Source organism: Centruroides sculpturatus, unplaced genomic scaffold (assembly GCF_000671375.1).
Source record: "Centruroides sculpturatus isolate CEXI.00-Female unplaced genomic scaffold, Cexi_2.0 scaffold999, whole genome shotgun sequence".
Taxonomy (NCBI): Eukaryota; Metazoa; Arthropoda; class Arachnida; order Scorpiones; family Buthidae; genus Centruroides; species Centruroides sculpturatus.
The window spans coordinates 50,090-71,998 of NW_019385237.1; the positions used below are offsets into that span (position 1 = coordinate 50,090).

The following is a 21,909-nucleotide window of genomic DNA, read 5'->3' on the forward strand; positions in this document are numbered from 1 at the left end:
CACACAATTATCTCCTATATATATATATATTAAATTTGACATATTTTTACTTCAGCTCGAGCGAATTCTCCGCCGAAATTTCAAGGAAATATCGGAGAAACTATCATAAAAGTGAATGAGGGCAACGATAGTGTTGGTGAGTACAGGGAAATTCTTGTAATCATAATAATAATAACGGCATCGTATACAATAAAATCGGGTTGATGTAACGTTTAAAGGATGTAACGTAACGTCCTTGGCCTCGTTGGGTTACTATTGGTAACATAACCCTAACGTGTGAGCGGGAAGGGCGTTGCTTTTACTGTTAAAATGCTATTTATGGATTTTTTAAAAAAAATAATTGTACGTTTTACAGGAAAGTTAATTTATAAATTGAGGGGTGAAGATGCTGATGGAGATTCTTTGAGGTTTGGTGTTGCGGAGAGTAAGGATTCGGATATAGTTCGAATCGAAAATGTAGGCCATACTGATGCCAATGTTTATCTAAATAAAGAGTTGGATAGAGAGGTGATTAGAGAATTGTCATCGCTACTAAATCCTTGTGTTTGTGAACGTGTTAATGTTTGTTTTTATATTTTACAGAAGCAAAACGAGTACAAAATTTCTTTTACTTTAACTGATGGAAAGCTTTCTCCGGGACAGTTTATTGTACGTAAATTATAATTTATAATAGAATTTTATATACCTCTATCATAATTATATGGTTTATAAAGTTAACAGGGAGTTTGTACAGGAGCTTGTATAAATAACAGGGAACTTACACGGTATGCTTATGTAACAAGGAGCTAGCATTGAGCTTACATAGCAAGGAGCTTGCATACGGTTTGCATAGGATGCTTATGTAACAAGGAGCTTACACAGGAAGTTTGTACAGAATTAAAACTCGCACACAGTGAGCCTTTAATAAGTGCAGCAAACAAGCTGTGATCCTCGCCATTCTTCATATATATAAATATATATAAAGAACTTAATGTAGCGAATGATTCTTTGAGGGTACGCTACATCGAGAGTTCATTGTATGATACTTTCTTTGTTACTTATATTACTTGTATACAGTATTTATAATTTATTAAATGAGGAGAAAATGCAGAAGTTGATAAAATTTTAAACACGGCATTGAACTTAAAGCAAGAACATTTATTTTATACTTTATAATATAAATTTTTAAACGCGCGCGACATGCGATCGATACAAGCGATGAAAATAACTTTTGTTTACTGGAATTTTTCAGAATAGAACAAATTTATTCATATTTAAAAGCGAATTTAGTAATAATTTTCACAAAAAATATATTCAAAGTAAATTAATTGCGAACATCCGAATTATTCACGAAGCGATATTCGTTAGTAAATAATCGACACGAAGAATCGCGTCGCGTGCAGACTGCAATCATTTTTATTACAGTAATATAATTTATCTGTTTCTCATATCCATAAAAACTCATTATTTTATTAATTATTTATGTATTTTTAGCGAATGCATAAGAACAGATAAACGTATACAATGCAAAGTAGCCTATGCAACGCGACGCGATTGATCGCGTTTGCGCGACGCGATCGATTACGTCTGATTACTTTTGCGTAATTATTGTACAGTTTAATTAAAATTAAACCGTATTTTAACTACAAAAAACTTCCATATTATCAATCATACACAAAGGAATAATTATTTTATTATTATTAATTTATAAAAATGGAAGAAATTATAGGGTTTAAATGATAAATTATTTCAATATTTTAATAGATTTATCATAAATTAAAATATTTTATTTATAAAGTGGATTATTTACGAATTTATAACAGTATTTTTTTAATAGTAAGACTATATTAAAGCGCCCATGGTTAAATACAGTCGAACTTCGATATAGCGCAGCACCAATCAATGCTCATGAATGGATCTTCCTTTTAATTATTAAATAATGACACCCTTCGTATTGTTATCGCAAAATTACGCGATTTTCAAACTCTTAATCTTCAAATTAGCGTTTAGATGGCGTTACGTTAAATAATTCATTGTTTGTAAATAATCCACAGAGTGTGGCGTTAAACCGAAGAACCTCAGACACCAAAGTTTGAGGTTCTTCAATTTAACACCACACTTCGATTTAGTGCTAACAAATATAGGGTTTGGGTGTGATTAATGATATTTAACTAATTAAATTTTATTATTTAAAAAATCTTTTTAGCATAGTCAAGAATTGCACATTATTGTTGAGGATGTCAACGACAACGAACCAATTTTTCGCCCTTTCAGGCCAACAGTTTCTATACCTGAAGTAAGGATATTATTCAATTTAATTTTAATTAATTAATTAATCAATTATTACATACCTTTATATCACACGATACTTGATATTGTACGAAGTGTAAGTTGTTAGCTAGTACTTTATTTTCGCAATAAATTACTAAAAGTAAAATAAATTATTAGTATAAATTTACTCTATTATATACCACGCATCTATTGGCATTAACCATTATTTTATAGGCACTAGTTCGTTATTTCAACGTCAAATCGACGTCCCGTTTAAGGTATTTTATTTCTAAACACAGCTAACCTGCGGATTATATGCACGAAACTCCAATCAATCATGCTATTGTATGCCTCATACGTGGATATACATAAAAGTACAAAGCTCGTGATGAAAGACTACAGTAAAACCTGTGTAAACCGGAATGTCTTCCCGTTTAGGCAGGTTTCCATCTCATTTGGGTTCAGTTTTAGGCAGATTATTTACTTAAAAAAAAAAAAGGAAATTTAATTTTCGTAGGGTCTTGGCGATTGGAATTATGATATTTAAGAAGCAAACTGTTTAATATATATACTTTATAAACATCAATTATATTTTTTTAGAATGCTAAAAAAGGCCTTATAATAGAAAAAGTTAAAGCTGAAGATTCGGATGCTGGACCATTCGGACAAGTCATCTACCGTTTACAAGTATTTATCATAGAAATCATCATTTTCTGAATTTATATAATAATAATAATAATAATAATAATAATAATAATTAATGATATTTCAGAAGACAGACGAAGACACAATGAACACCTTTTCCGTGAGGACACAAAATGGAGAAGGAGTCATTACACTAATTGGACCATTAGACTACGAGAAGAAGTCCATCCATCAACTTCGTGTTTTGGCCATTGTAAGTTGAAGTTTGCGTAAAATTTCAGAGATAATTTTTCAGTTAAATAAACACGAACTTCATCTGAATAGGATCGAGCAAATACAGGAAGAATTAATACTGCAACAGCCGCCATTTTGATTAAGGTCGAAGACGTTGAGGATCAACCACCAGAATTCATCATTGTTCCTCCAGTTACACGTATTCCGGAAGATCTGACAGTTGTATGTATGATATTACTGTATATTATAAATCAATCTTACATGATGATTATACATATTTATATATATATATTATTTTTGTAGAATTCTCATGTCTTAACAGTTAAAGCCGTTGATGGAGATCGTGGTGTCAACAATGCAATTACATATAGAATAATTAGAGGTTGGTAAAGTTAAATATATAAAATTATGATGGAAACTGATATTAACTTTATATTTAAATTATAAATTTAACTATTTAAAAATCCTTTCAAATCGTAATTATTGAGGATAAAAAAAAAGAACACAGTGTGATGAAAAAAATGAAATTTTGAAAAATTAATTTAAAATATGAATTAAATTTACATATTAAACGATTTTTAATGTATTAAAAATTCAATTCCTTAGTAAGGATGTGATATTCAATCCCAAAATTCACGAGAACATCTGTCTGAAACATCACACTTTGTATGTATGGGAATTAATGTGTTGGGGGTGATTTTGTTCGCCCAATTCAAATCTTAATAACTCCTGTGCCTTCTATCAAAAATTTCTGAAATTTCACAAGGAAGTTTGTGTATTAGGGAGAAATGTTTGTAGAAATTTTCATGAAAATTTGACCAGTGATTCGAGAGATATGACCCCTTTAATATCTCTCGAATCAAACTGAAGACTTGTAAACGTAATGATAGCAATTATTAGGTACTAAAACAAATAAAGAATGCCGGAAAAGTCCAGCAAAAAACGTTGCCAGCTTTTTATAAATGTTATTAAATTGTATTGACATAAAATTCTAGTTTATTTAATTAAATATTCTTAAAATATATGTCAAGAACTGAAAGCTTCTAATGTACTCCTCATCATTAACCTGTTTTCGCTCTATTGAGCACTTGATTAAGAGAAAACAAATACAAATGATGAGAAACAAATTAAACATGCAGTTTCTAATATTTATAACCATCAAATCTACAAATGTTTTTAAACTCTCCACTTATGAAAATGTCAATCTGTTTTTTTCTCACTAACTTTAGATAAATCATTAATAATTAATGATTATAATTAGAAAATTCATAATGTCTGGTATGTTATTTTATACTCATTAACCCGCTCACCGCTCTATGATTAAAGTTCATTAGAGATTTCAAACAGTAATTACAGAAAATCGAACAGATCGATCAGCATTCAATTTTCTGTAATTTATTTATTTATTTTTTTTAAATCTCTAATGAAATTTAATTAGAATTCCAAGAAAGTTTTACAATTAGACATGGGTACTTTGACATGAAAAATAATTCTAAATCTTTGAAATTTCTATCCGATTTCGATGATATCTTCATTGCATACAGCAGGCGACATCGTTTACTATTTTAAATTTTATTTTTATGAATAAATTTCCATATTTATGGAAGTAGTTTGGTATGTATCTTTCATCGATCGACCTTTTCTTTATAACCCTTGTACTTGAAATATTAAAATGCTTCACGTTGCCTCGAAGAGAGTAACAATATAAATTTAAGTTAAAATATTTATCAATCTTATTAATGAATTGATACAAAAACTGTTCAAGATTTTCCTCTAGGCAGTTTTAAATTAAACAGATGCTGTAAATTAGCTTAAAATTCGAGCCAATTGTAAGAAATTTTTGGAATTTGATGTGGAATTTTTAAAATAAATTAGCAAATTTATCAGTTTTGTTATCGACGTGTATCTCTCTTATCCAGTGGTTTGCACCTATTCAAATGGAATTTCTCTGGTTTTCTTCACGTTTTAAGCATTTAATAGGAGCCAGTTTACCAATGAAGTACTCAGTGAAGCATTCTTCTTTGGTAGATCGCCCGCGTGTTCAAACCATATCCCATAAAACCAAACATTTCTTGAATGACAATGGATTTTGTCGAACAATAGATATGGTGATTCAATAATTTACATGGTTAATGAGCACCTTTTAATCAATTACAAATACTTTTCATGATTTCGTGTTGATGCTTAGGGGTTAAGAAATATTTTTAATTTATTTTAATTTCCTACAAAATTTAATTAAAACAGGTGGAAGAGATCTTTTCGCAATCAACAGTAACACAGGCAGAATTACAGTACAGAAGCCATTAGATAGAGAAAGTACAGATAACAGAAACGGAGCTTTCATTCTGGAGATCGAAGTAAAGTTAAATTAAATTATAAATTTTAAATAAATAAAGTGATTAATTTAATTTATTAATTATCACGTGGATTCATTTTATTTAAGGCTCAAGAAGTTGCGCCAACTTTTTTTCCTCCTCCGAGCGTTACGACGGAAGTGACGATCATTTTAAATGACGTCAACGACGAAACACCAACCTTTAAAAGTCAACGTTACATTGCAGAAATTAATGAAAATGCTCAAGATAATGTCCCTGTTAATTTCATAGGAGAGAGCATACCCGAAGTTTTCGATCATGATCAAGTAAGATTTCATGTTTTAAGCCAAGATTTCTTTAAGATTTCATGTTTTAAGCCAAGATTTCTTTAAGATTTCATGGTTTAAGCCAAGATTTCTTTAAGATTTCATGCTTTAAGCCAAGATTTCTTTAAGATTTCATGGTTTAAGCCAAGATTTCTTTAAGATTTCATGCTTTAAGCCAAGATTTCTTTAAGATTTCGTGAAAAAACTTAACGTTTCGACTTAATTTCAGGGAAACAATGGCACATTTCGATTGTTTCTGGAAGGTGATAACGATGTGTTCGAAGTTACACCAGAAGAAGGTGTAAACGAAGCGTCATTTCTAATTCGCGTGAAAAATTCTCAAGCTTTGGATTATGAGATAACGAAATTAATGAATTTCAAGGTTAATTAATTAATTAATTAAATTTTATGAATTTCAACCTAAATTTTCATACTTTTCTACATTTTTTTGTCCTCAGATTATAGCGCGTGAATCAGTGTTACAACAACCTAAATCAAGTTCAGCTGAGGTTACTATATATATTAGAGATGTTAACGATAATTTTCCCGAATTTAGCGAAGAATTATATAAGGCTAGAATACCAGAAAATGTTCAAGCGGGAACTTCTATAATTACAATTAAGGTAAGTTGATTATAATTAAATTTCAAACAAGATACAATTAAAATGCTTTAAACACCTTAAATATAAAGCATATATTTAAAGATGTTCTTAAGATTATTTCTTATTTCTTAAATTTGAAAATGACGTTCGTGTGTCTGCCTGTGACTCATTTAATAAGCTACATAAGTATAACTAGAGAATAAGCTTGGTATTAAGAATTCTAGAATTATTCTGGAATGTCTAAAACTATTATCTAGAATTCCAAAATAACTCTGTAATGTCTAGTACTATTGTCTAGAATTTTAGAATAACTCTAGAATGTCTAGAATTCTAGACATTACACACTAAAGGACGTTATACCACGTGGTGCTAAATGTGAAATGTAGAATTGTGTATCTGGAATGTCTAGAACTCTCGTCTAGAATTCTAGAATAATTCTAGAAAAATAATTTTAGAATAATTCCAGAAAATAATTCTAGAATAATTCTAGAAAAATAATTTTAAAATAATTATAGAAAAATAATTCTAGAATAATTCAATAATTCTAAAATTCTAGACATTCTAGAATTATTCAGGATGTCATGGAGTGTGGATTTCAAAATTCTGATTATAAAATTTCAGCACTCTTCTAGTTATATGTAAGAAGTGAATTAAATCGATCAGACAACCTGACAGACGAATATTATTTTCAAATTACAGTATTATGAAGTATGTTGTATAGGTATAAATTTTTAAAATTATTTTAATAAATGATTTCAGGCCACCGATCGAGATTCAAAGGAATATGGGACATCAGGAATAAGATATACAGAAATCAGAGGACAAATAGCAGACAAGTAAATAAATAAATTAATTATTTAATTATGATTATCGGTGATTCGTTTATTAATTTAATTTAAAATGACTTGTTTTTTTACGTATTAGATTACACTTAGATATAATTACCGGTGAGATAACTGTGACAACATCTCAACACGGATTCGATCGTGAACTGACGTCACAGTATTATGTCACAATAGAAGCTCGCGATGATAATGGACATGGCAACAGGAACACGGTTCAATTGCAGTTGTCATTGGAAGACGTCAACGATAACGTGCCTTATTTTTTACAAACCAAATACGAAGCGAGATTGGTGGAAAATGAAATGGAGTTCTTAACTCCTTTAGTAGTTAAGGTATTCATTTTGTATAGTTCACTTATTGTTACTAATGATTGTCCGTTTTAATGGGTGCAGGATCTCATTTAATAGAGATTCAATGACCATTCACACAATTATCTCCATGGTTATTTAGTAGATTGACATTTATTGAGATCAGAGGGATTTATCTAGACTTGTTTTTTCGTGCTAACTTCAGGGATACCCTCTGGTGTTCCCAAAGTTAGCATAAAAATGCATAGGGCACAGAACAAAATGAGCAAATAACCCATATACGACTTGCTATAGGATCCCAATATGTCTTTTTGTCCCACCCCCATTACCCTCTGGACTCCGACTTCCGTATACTTTGATCCTGTTTATTTAGGTAACAATATCAATATATACAACCTAATTTTTAAACCTTGTGTCCATAAAAATGGGAAGTTTTAAATACAGTTAGATAAACTATATTAAAACGGGTGCTATATACATAAATGCATAGCCTATATAATTAATCGGGTTAAGTATAAGTGTCTAGCGCCCTATATTTATCTCTCCACATCATCAAATTCTGGAATTTGATGCAAGAGGTGTTATTCATATTAAGACCAGGATATTTTTCTTACTTGATTTGGAATTTTTACATTGATTGGATAAAGCTAACATAAATACAGTTAATACTTATTTGTTTTACTATTCGACAATTTCACAAATATTATGATCAAAATTATGGCTACTTCTAGAATTTTATTCTAGAAGTAGCTATAATAACAGTGAAGCCGAAGAAACTTATTTGGTTGGCTTCATTGTTACTCACTTGCCTAACCTACAATGGGATGGACCACAGGCGCAATTTTGCCAAGGGGAAAAGAGATTGGTTAAATCATGCTAACTGAGCTTATATCAGGTAATTTGCCGTACTATTGTGTGAAACAGAGAATAAAATTTCCCTACACTCCTTAGGAAATTAATTATAAGGTTCCAATTTCCAATCTTAATCTTCGAGTACCATACTGTCAACCATTTCTGCTTTATATTTGAACCAATTTCAAATTTAATTCTATATATTAGGTCCATTTGTATAAATTTTACATTACGTATGGTTTTAATTCTTTATCAATTGTTCAAGTTTTCAGCTCGACTATACTTGTTACAGAATATCTTAAAACACGAAAAACGAAGTAAATACTTTTACTTTATACAGCGAAATATTATTACAGGCTCAAGACGATGATCTGAAAGGTTCCCCTAACAGCGAAATCAGATATGAAATTATTCAAGGAGACAAAGAAGGAAATTTCACAATTGATAACATTACTGGAGAAATACGACCTCGTCAACCTATAGACTATGAAAGAATACCTCAAGGAAAAGGGGATATTCGCACCTTCTCCTTAACAGTTAGAGCCTACGATTTAGGATTTCCCTCTTTGTACAACGATGTTCCTGTCATCATATACATTCAAGTAAGTTTTATAATAACGTAAATAAATAAATGCTTATAGTTATACTTAATTATAGTTCAGTACACATTGAACACACACATAAAATTTCTAATATTGTTTTCTCTTTTGGCTTATGTTTATTCCTTTCCTAATAGCATCTAAACGAAGAGTTTTCTGTGCGTTGACGATGCTTTAAGTTATACGTTTACCCATGGTAACAAATTTCTGTCAGGGTCTATTAAACCAAACAGATAGGTGCCAGATTAAATGAGGAATCCTGGTCCTCCTGCTCGACAATTTTGCATAAACTTGGTTGGCTACCTTATCAAATAGAACAATTTAAAATTCATAAGCTTCAAAAGAAATTAACTTATAAAATTTCGAGGCACATCAGAAAGTTTTTTTTTTTTGTTCATTAATTTTGAGGTTCCATTAATTTCTGAGGCACTGAAAAACCTTCAACTGTCTCTGGAAATGACACTCTTAAGTGTGGATCTCTGTTATGGACCAAGAAACGATTATAATTTTATTTCTTTTTTAAAAAAAATCAAGTTTTATAATGATTTAACATGGTGTAAAAAACGAAATTTTAAAAATAAAATGTATATTCTTTCTCTTTATTTAATTTATTTTCCTTTATAATTTTTTTTATTCTTTTTTTTTCTTTTTCGGTATAATTCAAGATCAGTTTTTTAGATAATTTCAATGTCAAGGAATTTTCTTCATGGCATGATTTGATATACTTGAACTATCAAGGTCATACATGTTAGGAATTTTAATTTTTTCTTCGAATCATATTAAATGCTTGGATTGAGTTTAAAAAAAAATAAACAAGATATGTAGCATAAAATTTCAGTTTTCGTTACAATTAAATTGAAATTTAATTTAAAATTCTATGATAAAATAATAAGGAAATTAGTTATTTTATCAATAATTAAAAGCATGAATGATCAGAATTCCAGTTATCCTGATCATTTAAAGACCAAGAGGTCTTCTGAGAGATTTTAAAAGATTGTATTATATTTTATAAAATATAAAATTTGATATAAAAATAAAGGTTTTTCTTAATACACAAAATGCTATAGAATGAATAATTTATAGTCTAACTAATGTTTTTGAGGTCCTTGTCCAGGTAAAATGGCCTTGCTGGTATCTCCAGTGCTAAGGCCTGTAAATGTTAATAAGTAAATTTACATTTTAAACATTGGTTAATAAATGTTTAATGGATTTCTTTCGTGGATAGTTAATATCCTTTTACTATCCACGAAAGAATATAAATTATTTTGATATAATTCTAATATTTCTGTGAAAATAAGATTGTTTTGATGGGATAAAGCCACATTATATTTGGGCAGTCTGGCAAGGGGGGTGTACTGGAAGCCAGCCCTATTTAGTTGTTAGGCACATGAAGAAAACTCGGAAAACCCCTCGTTGGTCATGCACGAACCCGCAACCAACTACTAGAGTCGGTCAGGCACGAACCCGTGACCAACTACTAACGTTCGGTAGTTTTATCCACTGGGTTATTGGTGAACTGTAAAAATTGAGTTTGAATTATAATAATTATATTTTCCATTAATAATTATAATAATAAAAACTATAATTTCTGAAATAGGATCAGAACGACCATACACCCACGTTCCAGAGATCGTTTTATAGTAAATCTATCCAAGAAGATACACCAAATGGAACTTCTGTGCTTCAAGTAATAGCATTCGATGGCGATCATTCGCAATCTAATAGTCGTATAGCTTATCGAATCCAGTCTGGTGCCCAAGATAAATTTGTAATAAATGCCAATACGGGTGTCATCTCGGTAGCTCAGGGTGCTAATTTAGATCCCGATAGGACGATACCAAAAACGACATTTTATCTGTTAGAAGTCCTTGCTCTGGATGGAGGAATTGGTGACGAGCAAAGATATTCGAAAGTACTTGTAAATATTTCTATCACCGATGTGAATAATAAACCGCCAATTTTTATGGATCTATCTCCTGCCATTGTAAGGGAAGATGCACCAATCGGTCATTTTGTCACAATAGTTTCTGCTACCGATCTGGATGAGAGACCCATCTTAAGATACTCCATAGATCTGGAAAGAAGCGAAGCACGAAACGAAAAGGGAGCTTTAGTAACTGTTGCAGAATTTGATTATGGTGAAGCTTTTGATATTAACTCTGTGGATGGTATTGTTAAAGTTACAAAAGCACTCGATCGAGAAAAAGTAGAAATAGTCAGACTGTTACTCAAAGTTGAAGATCTTGCAGCATCTACAGAAGGACAAACATCCACAGGTAAATATCAGCTAAGTAAAGAGTCTTCAAAAAAGAATACTACTACTTGTAATTATGTTAATTATTATGAGAAAAGTATGCAATGTACACTGACGTTCGAGTTTTATCTCCTTTCTGCATTGTAGTCTACTACCTCCAGAAGTGCCATAAATGAAAATGGCGACCCTGCAGCAAAGAAGGCATTTGTGTTCTACAGTTTGCAAAGTTGGAATCACTCATCATTGTGCAACACGAGTAATCTGCAGGAACTGTAGAATTATGGCTGCTGTGGAAGAGGTGACAACGAATATGCTGTAGGGTGTGTAGGAAGAATTTGATATCAGTTAGAGGTGCACACATTAAGAAGTTACAATAGACAAATGTGAAACTTGGACAGTTTTCTAATGTTTTAATGTACTTTACAACGTTCTGTGATAATAATTAACTTAATTACAATAATTTAAAATGGTAGAATTCTTTTTGCAAGACCCTGTATTACTAAATATATTAACTTTATATAATATAAATAATTGAATTTTTCAGCTACTCTGACCATCAAAATTGATGATGTAAATGACAATAGACCAGAATTTCAAAAGCAAACTTATAGAGCAGCTGTTACTGAAAATGCCAAACCGGGTTCACCTATACTAACTGTGGTTGCTGAAGATGCAGATTTAAATAGAACACTGTTATATTATTTGGAAGGTAATCCAGAATTGACAAGATTAGTCAGGCTTGATAGGAAATCAGGTAAATATCAATTAAATATTTAATTTTTAAAGCAATTATCTAAGAGAAACTTTAAATTAACAAGAAAATGCAATGACATCCCTTATTAAAATTATATAACTCCTATTACTGTTTTCATTTAAGAAAACTACTCATTTATGCTATTTGAATAGTAAATAAGCATGAATTACAGAGTAAATTTAGTAATATTATATTAGGACAGAATATAGGAGTCTTAAATTTTCAAGAAACTTATTAAAAATACTTAAGATTAGTTTCTTTTATGATGATTAGGTGCAAAATTAGAAATCTACAGATATATTTCTATAGATTTTTAATGAATAATATAAACTTTCCACCCATTTCCATGTCAAAATTAAAAATATTGTCCTCCTAAAAAATATATTTCCAGTAATATATGCTTAAAATTGGAGAATTGCTTAGGTTATATTTGAGAGGAGATATTTTGTTTAATTTTATTCCCAGATAATAATGTATTAATAAATTGAAAGAATTCAACAAATGGAACAAATGAAAACATTAAAACACAAATTCATGATACAAGTTTCACTTAGATAATTTCTTATTGTGATATTTTTTAACAGAGAATTAGTTTCTGCAAAGAGTACTTGGGTGAGAAAATATTTAATTTTCTGTATTTTAATTTCCATATTCATCTTTCTATTAAGTTTAATATTTATGTAAAAATTTCTTTATTATTTCGAGCACTGAAATACGCAACTGCACCAAGATTTAGTATCCACTTTTATATTTGCACCACACCTATTTGTTTATATGTTTTATCATAATTTTACCTTTAATTGCAACATCATTTCTATTTTTCGCATGCATTATACAGATGTATCCGAATGGCTGCTTATCAATTCATATACAGGTGGGTAAAACAGGTGCAATTTACTAGTTTGTACTGCATTCCAAGAATTCGTGTGCTTGTCACCCTTAATTGAATGTTTTTCTTTTTGTTTTTTTGTTTCATAAAGAACTGAAATGTAAATATTTTGTAAATTTTATAAGAAAATTAAATATGTTATTAAATTTTTATATAATAATTGATGATTCGCTTTATTAATAAATGAAAAACTTTCAAAGTAAGCACTTAAAGTATAAACTTCACGTTCTATGATGGGAAGTAAATCTGAGATAGGAAAAGGTATGTTTAATCTAGGTAAGAACCAAACCTCTCTGATCCTTTGATCCATAAATCTGTAATGAATAAGACATAGGTTCATTCCAACTTAGATAAAACATATTTTTTCTAAGATTTACTTCCTATTTCAGGTGAATAAGTGGTTTATATTCTATAGTTTACACTGTAGATGTTATCTTAGATTAAAATTTTTTATTAAATTTGTTTCTAAATTAATACATTAAGTTAGAATTACCAATAAACAAATCTTCTTTACTGTAGGGGAAATAACTGCAAATAATAAAATTGACAGGGAAGTGTTTGCTTGGCTGAATTTGACAGTTTTAGCAACGGATAATGGAATTCCTCCATTAACTGGTACAGCTCAGTTGTTTATCCAAGTTCTGGATGAGAATGACAATAATCCTATATTCAATGAAGGACCAAATGAGTTTTATATTCCTGAAAATGCTGAAGTTGGACAGGAAGTGGCAATTATTCAAGCTACAGATGCTGATATCGGTGATTACGGTCGCATTACTTATTTATTAGATCCTGCTACTACTAAAGGCCAATTTCGCATTAATAGAGAAACTGTAAGTACTGATGCTGTAAATGTATTTAATAAAAATATTCATCATTTGTTGCTGAATAGTTAGGAGATCTAACAAACATCTCCTAATTATTTATTATAAATCTAAAACCATAAAATAATAAATATATTAACACATTTCATTTTTGTAGTTATCTTGTAAACTTAGCAAAAGATTTTTTTCGTTTATATGAAGTTTTATTGAATAATTTTGCTTCTGTATATATAAAATACCTGTAAAATTACTTATAAAATTACTCTTATGTTTAATTGCAAAAGTGTTGATTACAAAGGAAACAAAATTAAACCTTTGCCAATTGGTTACAATATAACTACAGAAATAAAATATATTAATAAATTTATTATTTTATTAAATTTATTTATTTATCATTACATGTATTGTTTTAAATAATGTCCCTAAAGATAATGTACAGTACAACATACTCATTATTACAACATATAATTAGCAAAATTGAAATTTTTGCATATATTGATTATAATATATTTAATAGTCACTCTTTATGGTATTCTTTAGTAGACTATCAGAAGTAAATACTGAAATACATCAATATATCATAGAAATTTTGGTTGATTGTAAAATATTTTAATATTTAAAAGGTTTTTATTAATTTTTTCCTTTCTGCTGTTTTTAGACAGTAGAAAAAATTATATTTACTAATAATTTGTCTTATAATAAACATTTTTTATTAATATATGTATTGTATTAGGAGACTTCACATATTATTACCAGTACATAGTTTCTGAAAAGTGAAAATGAAGTATAATATTTCATATACATATATAATTAACTCCTTAGCAACCGTAGCTAGCACCTCTACTTGTGAACCTCATTTATTAACTCAAAATGAGCTAAATGATCTTGTTAGGAATCTGAACCTGTCTAAAAAACAGGCTGAACTTTCAGCTTCTCAACTGAAAAGTTGGAATTTACTTCATCAGACAACTAAGGTGTGTTTCTTTGGTAATTGTCAAGAAGATTTTCAAGATTACTATTTTGAAGAAAGTGGTTTAATTTATTGCAATAATGCATGGATGCACTTGATCATAAACATACCACGGAATGGAGACTTTTCATTGATTTATCTAGGATTAGTCTTAAGGTTGTGCTTTTACACAATGGAAACAAATTTCCTTTTGTGCCATTATCTTATTCAACTAAAATGAAAGAAACTTATGAAAATATGAAACTCTTACTTAAAAAAAATTCATTATCACGAGTACAATTGGATCATATGTTGTGATTTAAAAGTCGTTGCATTATTAATGGGTTTGCAGCTTAGCTACACTAAATTTTGTTATTTCTTGTGTGAGTGGAACAGCAGAGATAAGAAAAATCATTATGTCAAGAAGGAATGGCCAAAATGTGAAATATTTATTCCTGGACAGAAAAATACTGTTCATGCCCCATTAGTCAATGCTGACATGATTCTTCTATCTTCACTTCATATAAAGTTAGGACTTTTCAAAAACTTTATCAAGACAATGTATGTAAACAATGCTGGATTTCATTATTTGAAGGAAAAATTTCCTCATATAAGTAATGCTAAATCAAAGCTGGAGTTTTCATGGGCCCACAAGTAATAAGCTTAATTAAAGATGATAAATTTCAAAGCTTGTTAAATGTGTTTATATATTTGAAAACAGCATAAAAAATTGTATTAGGATCAGATATTTTCATTTGTGTGCCAAAAAAAGTTTTAATTTTGTTCCCTAATGCAATTATCAGAATATTGTTAAAATTTCAATTGATCTCTGTGAGAGATAATTATTAATTGATTATAATTAATCAATAGCTTTTCCTCAAAAGATCAATCCAAATTTATAAAACCTTTGTTTTAACTGAAACTTAAAAGTATCTTCACAGCAATTATCAGATGACATTATGGGAAGCTCATTAACAGGGGCATAACTTAAGTTATGCTGAATTATAATGTTGAATACATAACACCTGTAATGATAGAACAAATTGATTTTGTTGTAACAGAATATAATCAATACACTTTTTAAAAAAATATATTTTTCTGTTATAAAATTAATTTTTTATGAAGTAAATTTATTACACTTAATATTTAAACATTAGGATATATTCATGATGGTAAATTTTGTGAATATTTTTTGTTTAAATCAAATTGAAAATGCTATTTCATTCTATATTTAACTTATTCTTAAATTAATTTAATTTTGATTATCAATTTTAAAACTAACCAATTTTTAAAATATAGCTCAAAATTAATTAAGAATTAAACAGAATATAATCAAAGAATATTGTTATTTTGTAACTAATATTGAATAATTTATCTGAGAAAATTTTTAATACATTTGACTTTATGTAATAACAACAACATAAAGTGATTTGTTCCTTAATAAATGTTAAATTAATTTTATTTATAGCATGAATGTATTGAATATTTTTTGTTACAATTTCATGAGTACATATATAAAACACTGAATTGCAGTACTTAATACTGTAATATTATAGCACACAATATTGATGACATTCATTTTCATTACAGATCAATTTATATTAAAATTTTTTTATTGTTTGTAAAGGAAATACAATAACAAAAATCAATTTGTTTACCAGTACATAGTTTATAAGCAATCTGAAAACAGATTTATGTATTATAAAATTTGGTATTATATTCTTAAACAAATTTAATTTAGAAGTTATTTTATAAAATTCTATTTTACATTATGGGCCATCTATTAATCATAAATAAAGTTTGAGAGGGAGGAGGGTTGTAAAAAGTACATTATTGTACATGATGGGAGGGAGGAGGTCTTGGCATTGTTTCTGTGGACTTTTTTTATGGTATTTTATTGTTATTGTAAATGTAATTAATGGGGAGGGGTGTGTAAAAGTACATCAATATACACAACAAGGAGGGAGGGAATCAAAAAATGGCTCAAAAACTGTAGAAATAATTTATGGATGGCTTCTGCATTACATTTGTCAACACATATGAACCTAATATAAAAGTTTATTAATCTGTGAATCTATTGTATAAGTAACAAATTAGTGGAACATGATATGTAATTCATAAGTAAAGATAAAAATGTAGACAATATTCATTAGTAATAGCATAACAACAAGCAATATCCAAAATAAACATTATTGTAACATATAAAGTAGATACAAATAGTCCAATACTCAGAAAAATGTATTGTTTGATCTTTGTAGAAAATAAATAGATTATATAATTAGATTATTATTTATTAATTTATTGGTCCACACATTTCTTATGGTCTATGTATGTATGTCTCTTTAATCCGAAATTAAGTTCGGGGTAGACTATTGTTACAGCTTTCAGGTTACACACTTCTTTTATTGTTTCCACATATGCATTTCAGACTTATATAAATGCTAAGTCCCTCTGCAGTGCACTTCATTTTCTACATCAAATAGTTTATATAAATTTTACTATTAAAATATAGTTTTTGGAAGTAAGTTCATTTGAAATCTAATAAATTTTTTCACTTAATAATTTTAATATCCTAAAACTATAAATATTCCTGTTGGAAATTTTTGTCTTTATATTATTTGATTGTTAGTTACATCTTATATATATTGAATGTCTTATAATTTAATTTAATATGTAAAAAATATGAACAATTTTTACAATTGTTTTTTAGAACTTGTAATAAGTAAACACAAGAACTAAAATTGATAGGAACTATTTCAGGGATTGTTAACAGTAGCTGAGTCTCTGGACAGGGAAGAGGTCAGTTCATACACTCTTATTGTTCAAGCCTGGGATAATTATGAATATGGATTTTCAACAGGAGAGAGCAGAAAAGCATTTAAACAAGTATTGAAATTGAATTTTTAATTTATACATTTAACAGAATTTTCGTATGTTTAAAAATGGAAAATTATAACTAATATGTAATTCATAAAGTTTAATTTATATCTCACAGGTAACAGTGCGCGTCACAGATATTAATGATAATAGACCCGAATTCATTAAACAGAGAATGTGTGCCACTGTAACAGAATTTCATGATATAAGAGAAACAATTTTTATGGTTTCTGCTAATGATAAAGATGATCCTAATACATCAAATGGTCAGGTGTCATTTTCCATAGAATCTGGAAATCAAGATGGTAACTATTAACTTAGAGTTTATTAAAATGAATTTATGCAATAGTAACTTGAAAAAAACTATTTTTTGACAGCATTGTTTGATATTGAAAATATGGAAAATAATATGGCAAGGGTGGTCTCCAGGAAATCTCTAAGAAACAAATTTGGAAATTATACTTTAAAACTCAGGGCACAAGATGGTGGGAATTATCCATTGTTTTCCTTGGAATTATTCAATGTTTGTGTGTCTGATGTAAATGATAACAGTCCAGTTTTTCTCAAACCACCAAAAAATTTCACAATTAAAGTTGCTGAGGTGAATACAAACCTTAACATAATAAAAAAAACTTGGTTAATTATTTTATTTACAAATATTTTTATTGTTTTAGAATGCAACATTGGGCACTGTTGTTGTGGAAACACATGCAACAGATGCTGATGTTGGTCAAAATGGAGAAATACGATATAGATTAAAGAAGTTATCAAATGGAGATTGGAGAGCTTTCAATATTGATGAAAAATCAGGAACAATTACCTTACGAGAGCAATTGGATCGGGAAAGACAAAAATCCTATGAAGTAAGTAACTTAAACTTATTTAAATCATATATATATATATTTGTGTATAATCTAATTGTTTTTATTAAAATTTAGCTTAGAGTAGAAGCTTATGATTTGGGAAAACCAACTTCTCTTTCAACAGATTTAGACATTATCATTTTTGTAACAAATGTCAATGATTATTCACCAGAATTTTTAGAAGATGTGGTAAGAATAATTTACATAAGTAATGTAGTTTTACTAAGAATTTAATTTTAACATTTTCATAATTTTTATTTTAGTTTCAAGTGATGTTTACAGAAAATATGACAGCTGGTCAAGAGTCTTTCAAATTAATTTCTACTGTAGATAAAGATGATGATGATTCTCCATCACCAAAACCAATACCATGCTATTTTATAGTTGGTAAAAAACTTTAATTATACTACTTTAATTTGATGAATTCATAACAAACTTTACTGTTATATCAATTATTCAATATAAATTTGGTTATATCAATGTAACCAAAGATAACTTATCAAGATGCAATTAAATATCATATTTTTCTGTATATAATCTGCAAGTTTATCTGAGTTTAAAAGATGGTTTGAAAGAGGTATGGGTTATATACAGATTTTAGGTTGCAATCATGAACTTGTACCTACAGGAGCAAGTATTGCTACTGTAGGTGTAGGATATGTGGGTAAGATGATTCATGCAAAGGTTTTATTTTTGTTCTAGCAATTTTATGTTATGTTTATTTTTGTTCTATCCATTGCAGGTTACATGCACAAAAATATAGTAAATTGTAATTTCATAAATATACAGGAAATATAAATATAAATTTTTACTTATATATATATATAAAGAAAAATGTATATAATACATGTTATTATGACTATGTGAATATGCCAAACTTCTAAGAATTTGATTTTAAAGACAACATTAAAATGAATCAATTTTTATGTAAAAGAATAAGAAAGAGATAATTTATAAATATAAACTTGAGTGAAATTATGTATCAAAATGCTAAACTGTTATAAATCCACTGAAAATTAATGTGCATAAATTATGAAACAAAAGAAACATTTTGTCTGATAGTATGAAGAATATTTGATTAGAATATGGAACAGGACATGAATGTGCTTTTTGATATTGCTCTAATGCAGTGGTTTTCAATTAGTGGTTTTCAGCTAGTAATACACTTATAAACAATTTTTAGTAGTACACTGACAAAACTGTGTTTCATTAAAGATTCCATTATATGTATATACAAAATACAACATTAAAAATCTGTAGTTTATATATATAATATACAAATAAGATTGATTTACCAAAACCTTATTTTAACACCAGCAGGAGTTTAATCTTTCAAGTGTCTTATCCCAAGTTCACATGAAAGGTTAAACTTCTGCTGGTATTAAAATGAGGTTTTTGATGAGTCCATTAAACAATCCAGCTTATAGAAGCAGTTGGTGAACAAATAACATTAAAAGGAATACAAAAAATTAGCAGTTTGAAATTTTGTGGCATCTCATCAGAGGTTTTTGTTACACCAATTAAAAACCTTTGCTCTAAAGTAGTATTTCACAGTGTGGTATGCATGGTCCCGGGTATATAAAAGATCTTCAGGAGATACATGATTATTTTTGGCTATGTACCACTGACACACACAATCATTATTTAAAAAAAAAACTGTAATAACAATTTTAAATATATATATTTTGTAAGAATTATCCTTATTTAGTACTTATGAAACCATGCTGGTAATTGTTTTGCAACTTGCAAGAATTATTCTATTCAAATTGTAAGTGTTGTTTTGCACGGTTTGCAAAACATATATGTAAGTGCTGTTTTTAATATAAAGCATTATTAAACTAATAAGATTAATGCATTCTTACTTTTATAAACAAATACAATACATATATGTTTAAAAATTTGTCATCCTTATTCTCTAAGAAAACAAATAATCATGCTATTAATATATTAGTCATCTATATCATCTGTGTAGTTCATTGGGTTCATTCCAGTATGCATTAAACAGTGAATCAATGAATTGTAATATACTAAACTGCGTTCTGATATTTACCAATGAGTTCATTAGTGCAGTTACTGATGCACATTACACTCATCAGGCTGTAAATATGATGAGCTTTGATAAAGCAATATGTCTGCTTCTATGGTTGTATTATTAACATCACTTTTACTACTCATCAGTATTAATTAACCCAAAGTTATTTTAACAAAAGTCTGCAAATGCCAATCTAGTACTGTCTACTTTTTGTCATCTCCTTCAGTTATCAGATGTTCAAATAAAAGCTTATTAAACTATTCACTGATGTCAGTTGTGGCTTGGATGGATGTATACTGGAATATACCCATTGTCTTCTATAACATATCCATTCCTTTAAATAACTAATTTATTGAAACATCTAACATTTTCCTTTATTAATTCTATCAATAGTTCAAATGATTGTTTTTGCAAAGACTTTTACTTCATGAGCTGTACTTAAATGTTTCTCAACACTTGTTTATCACTATCAGTTTCATTATATCAATGCATAAAATATACATATATTCTTAATTAAAGTAAAACATCATTTTTAGAAAAATAGTTTCCCATTAATTAATATGTTACCAAAGACCAGAACATCAAAATTAAAAATGCTTAAATTTTTACTGTTTTTATAATTGTTTAATGCATATTTAAAGTGTAGTATCTTAATAAAAAAAATGAAAAAAAAACTATATAAAATATCAGCTTTTTATGTATGTTTATATTCTCTGATAATTTACAATTAAATAAATTAATGTATAATGATAATTAATAAATTTTTATTTCTCTATTTATAAAATTCAATCTCAGCCAGACATTTTTTTTATTAAACAGATGGAAATAAAGAAGGAAGATTTAAACTAGACATCTTTACTCATAGCTTATATACAACTGATGTTTTAGATAGGGAAGAAAGGTCAAATTATACACTTATAGTTCAAGCTACTGATGATTGTTTGCATGTGCCAAATTATTCTGGAGGATTTGATCCTAGAGATAACACCTTACTACAAGTCAATATTGGTGTAAGGGATATCAATGATAATCCTCCAAGATTTGTTAAATCAGTATTTACAGGTGGTGTTACTACAGACATGGATTTTGGAACTGTATTTATGTCTGTAAAGGTAAATATTTAAAACAATAACGCTTTCATCAAATAAGTTTCATTAAATTACTAATAAATTTGCAAATTATTAGGCTGTAGACTTGGATATAGGTGAAAATAGTATTGTAAATTATTATATCATTGGAGAAATTCAAAGAACTTTGTCGGAAGGACTAGATTCTATCAAAAACTCGCCCTTTGCCATTGATAGAGAAACTGGGCAAATTAGTCTTACATTTGATCCTCAAAAGGGTATGAAAGGATATTTTGATTTTGAAGTTTTAGCAAATGATACAGATGGACTTTTCAGTACTGCCAGAGTTTTTGTAAGTCAAGCATAATAAATATTGAAGTAAATAACAATTCTTATGTGGAAATTTATATTTTATTTCATTTCC

At 28.5% G+C, this 21,909-nt stretch overlaps 1 protein-coding gene across 1 annotated transcript in view; it reads left to right on the plus strand.

The window, feature by feature from the left end:
• The window catches only part of LOC111636563 (cadherin-23-like), a 37,819-nt gene that overhangs the window by 8,249 nt on the left and 7,661 nt on the right, over positions 1–21,909 (plus strand). The window contains exons 2-27 of the mRNA XM_023381842.1: positions 56–136; positions 356–507; positions 583–648; positions 2,186–2,275; positions 2,851–2,937; positions 3,023–3,148; positions 3,220–3,351; positions 3,433–3,511; positions 5,374–5,486; positions 5,573–5,770; positions 6,000–6,152; positions 6,229–6,393; positions 7,132–7,208; positions 7,297–7,549; positions 8,734–8,979; positions 10,574–11,252; positions 11,775–11,984; positions 13,393–13,706; positions 17,407–17,532; positions 17,642–17,828; positions 17,901–18,124; positions 18,198–18,386; positions 18,462–18,575; positions 18,650–18,773; positions 21,238–21,530; positions 21,604–21,837. Coding sequence (XP_023237610.1) covers positions 56–136; positions 356–507; positions 583–648; positions 2,186–2,275; positions 2,851–2,937; positions 3,023–3,148; positions 3,220–3,351; positions 3,433–3,511; positions 5,374–5,486; positions 5,573–5,770; positions 6,000–6,152; positions 6,229–6,393; positions 7,132–7,208; positions 7,297–7,549; positions 8,734–8,979; positions 10,574–11,252; positions 11,775–11,984; positions 13,393–13,706; positions 17,407–17,532; positions 17,642–17,828; positions 17,901–18,124; positions 18,198–18,386; positions 18,462–18,575; positions 18,650–18,773; positions 21,238–21,530; positions 21,604–21,837 — 4,712 coding nt within the window. The remainder of the gene's footprint in view (positions 1–55; positions 137–355; positions 508–582; positions 649–2,185; positions 2,276–2,850; positions 2,938–3,022; positions 3,149–3,219; positions 3,352–3,432; positions 3,512–5,373; positions 5,487–5,572; positions 5,771–5,999; positions 6,153–6,228; positions 6,394–7,131; positions 7,209–7,296; positions 7,550–8,733; positions 8,980–10,573; positions 11,253–11,774; positions 11,985–13,392; positions 13,707–17,406; positions 17,533–17,641; positions 17,829–17,900; positions 18,125–18,197; positions 18,387–18,461; positions 18,576–18,649; positions 18,774–21,237; positions 21,531–21,603; positions 21,838–21,909) is intronic.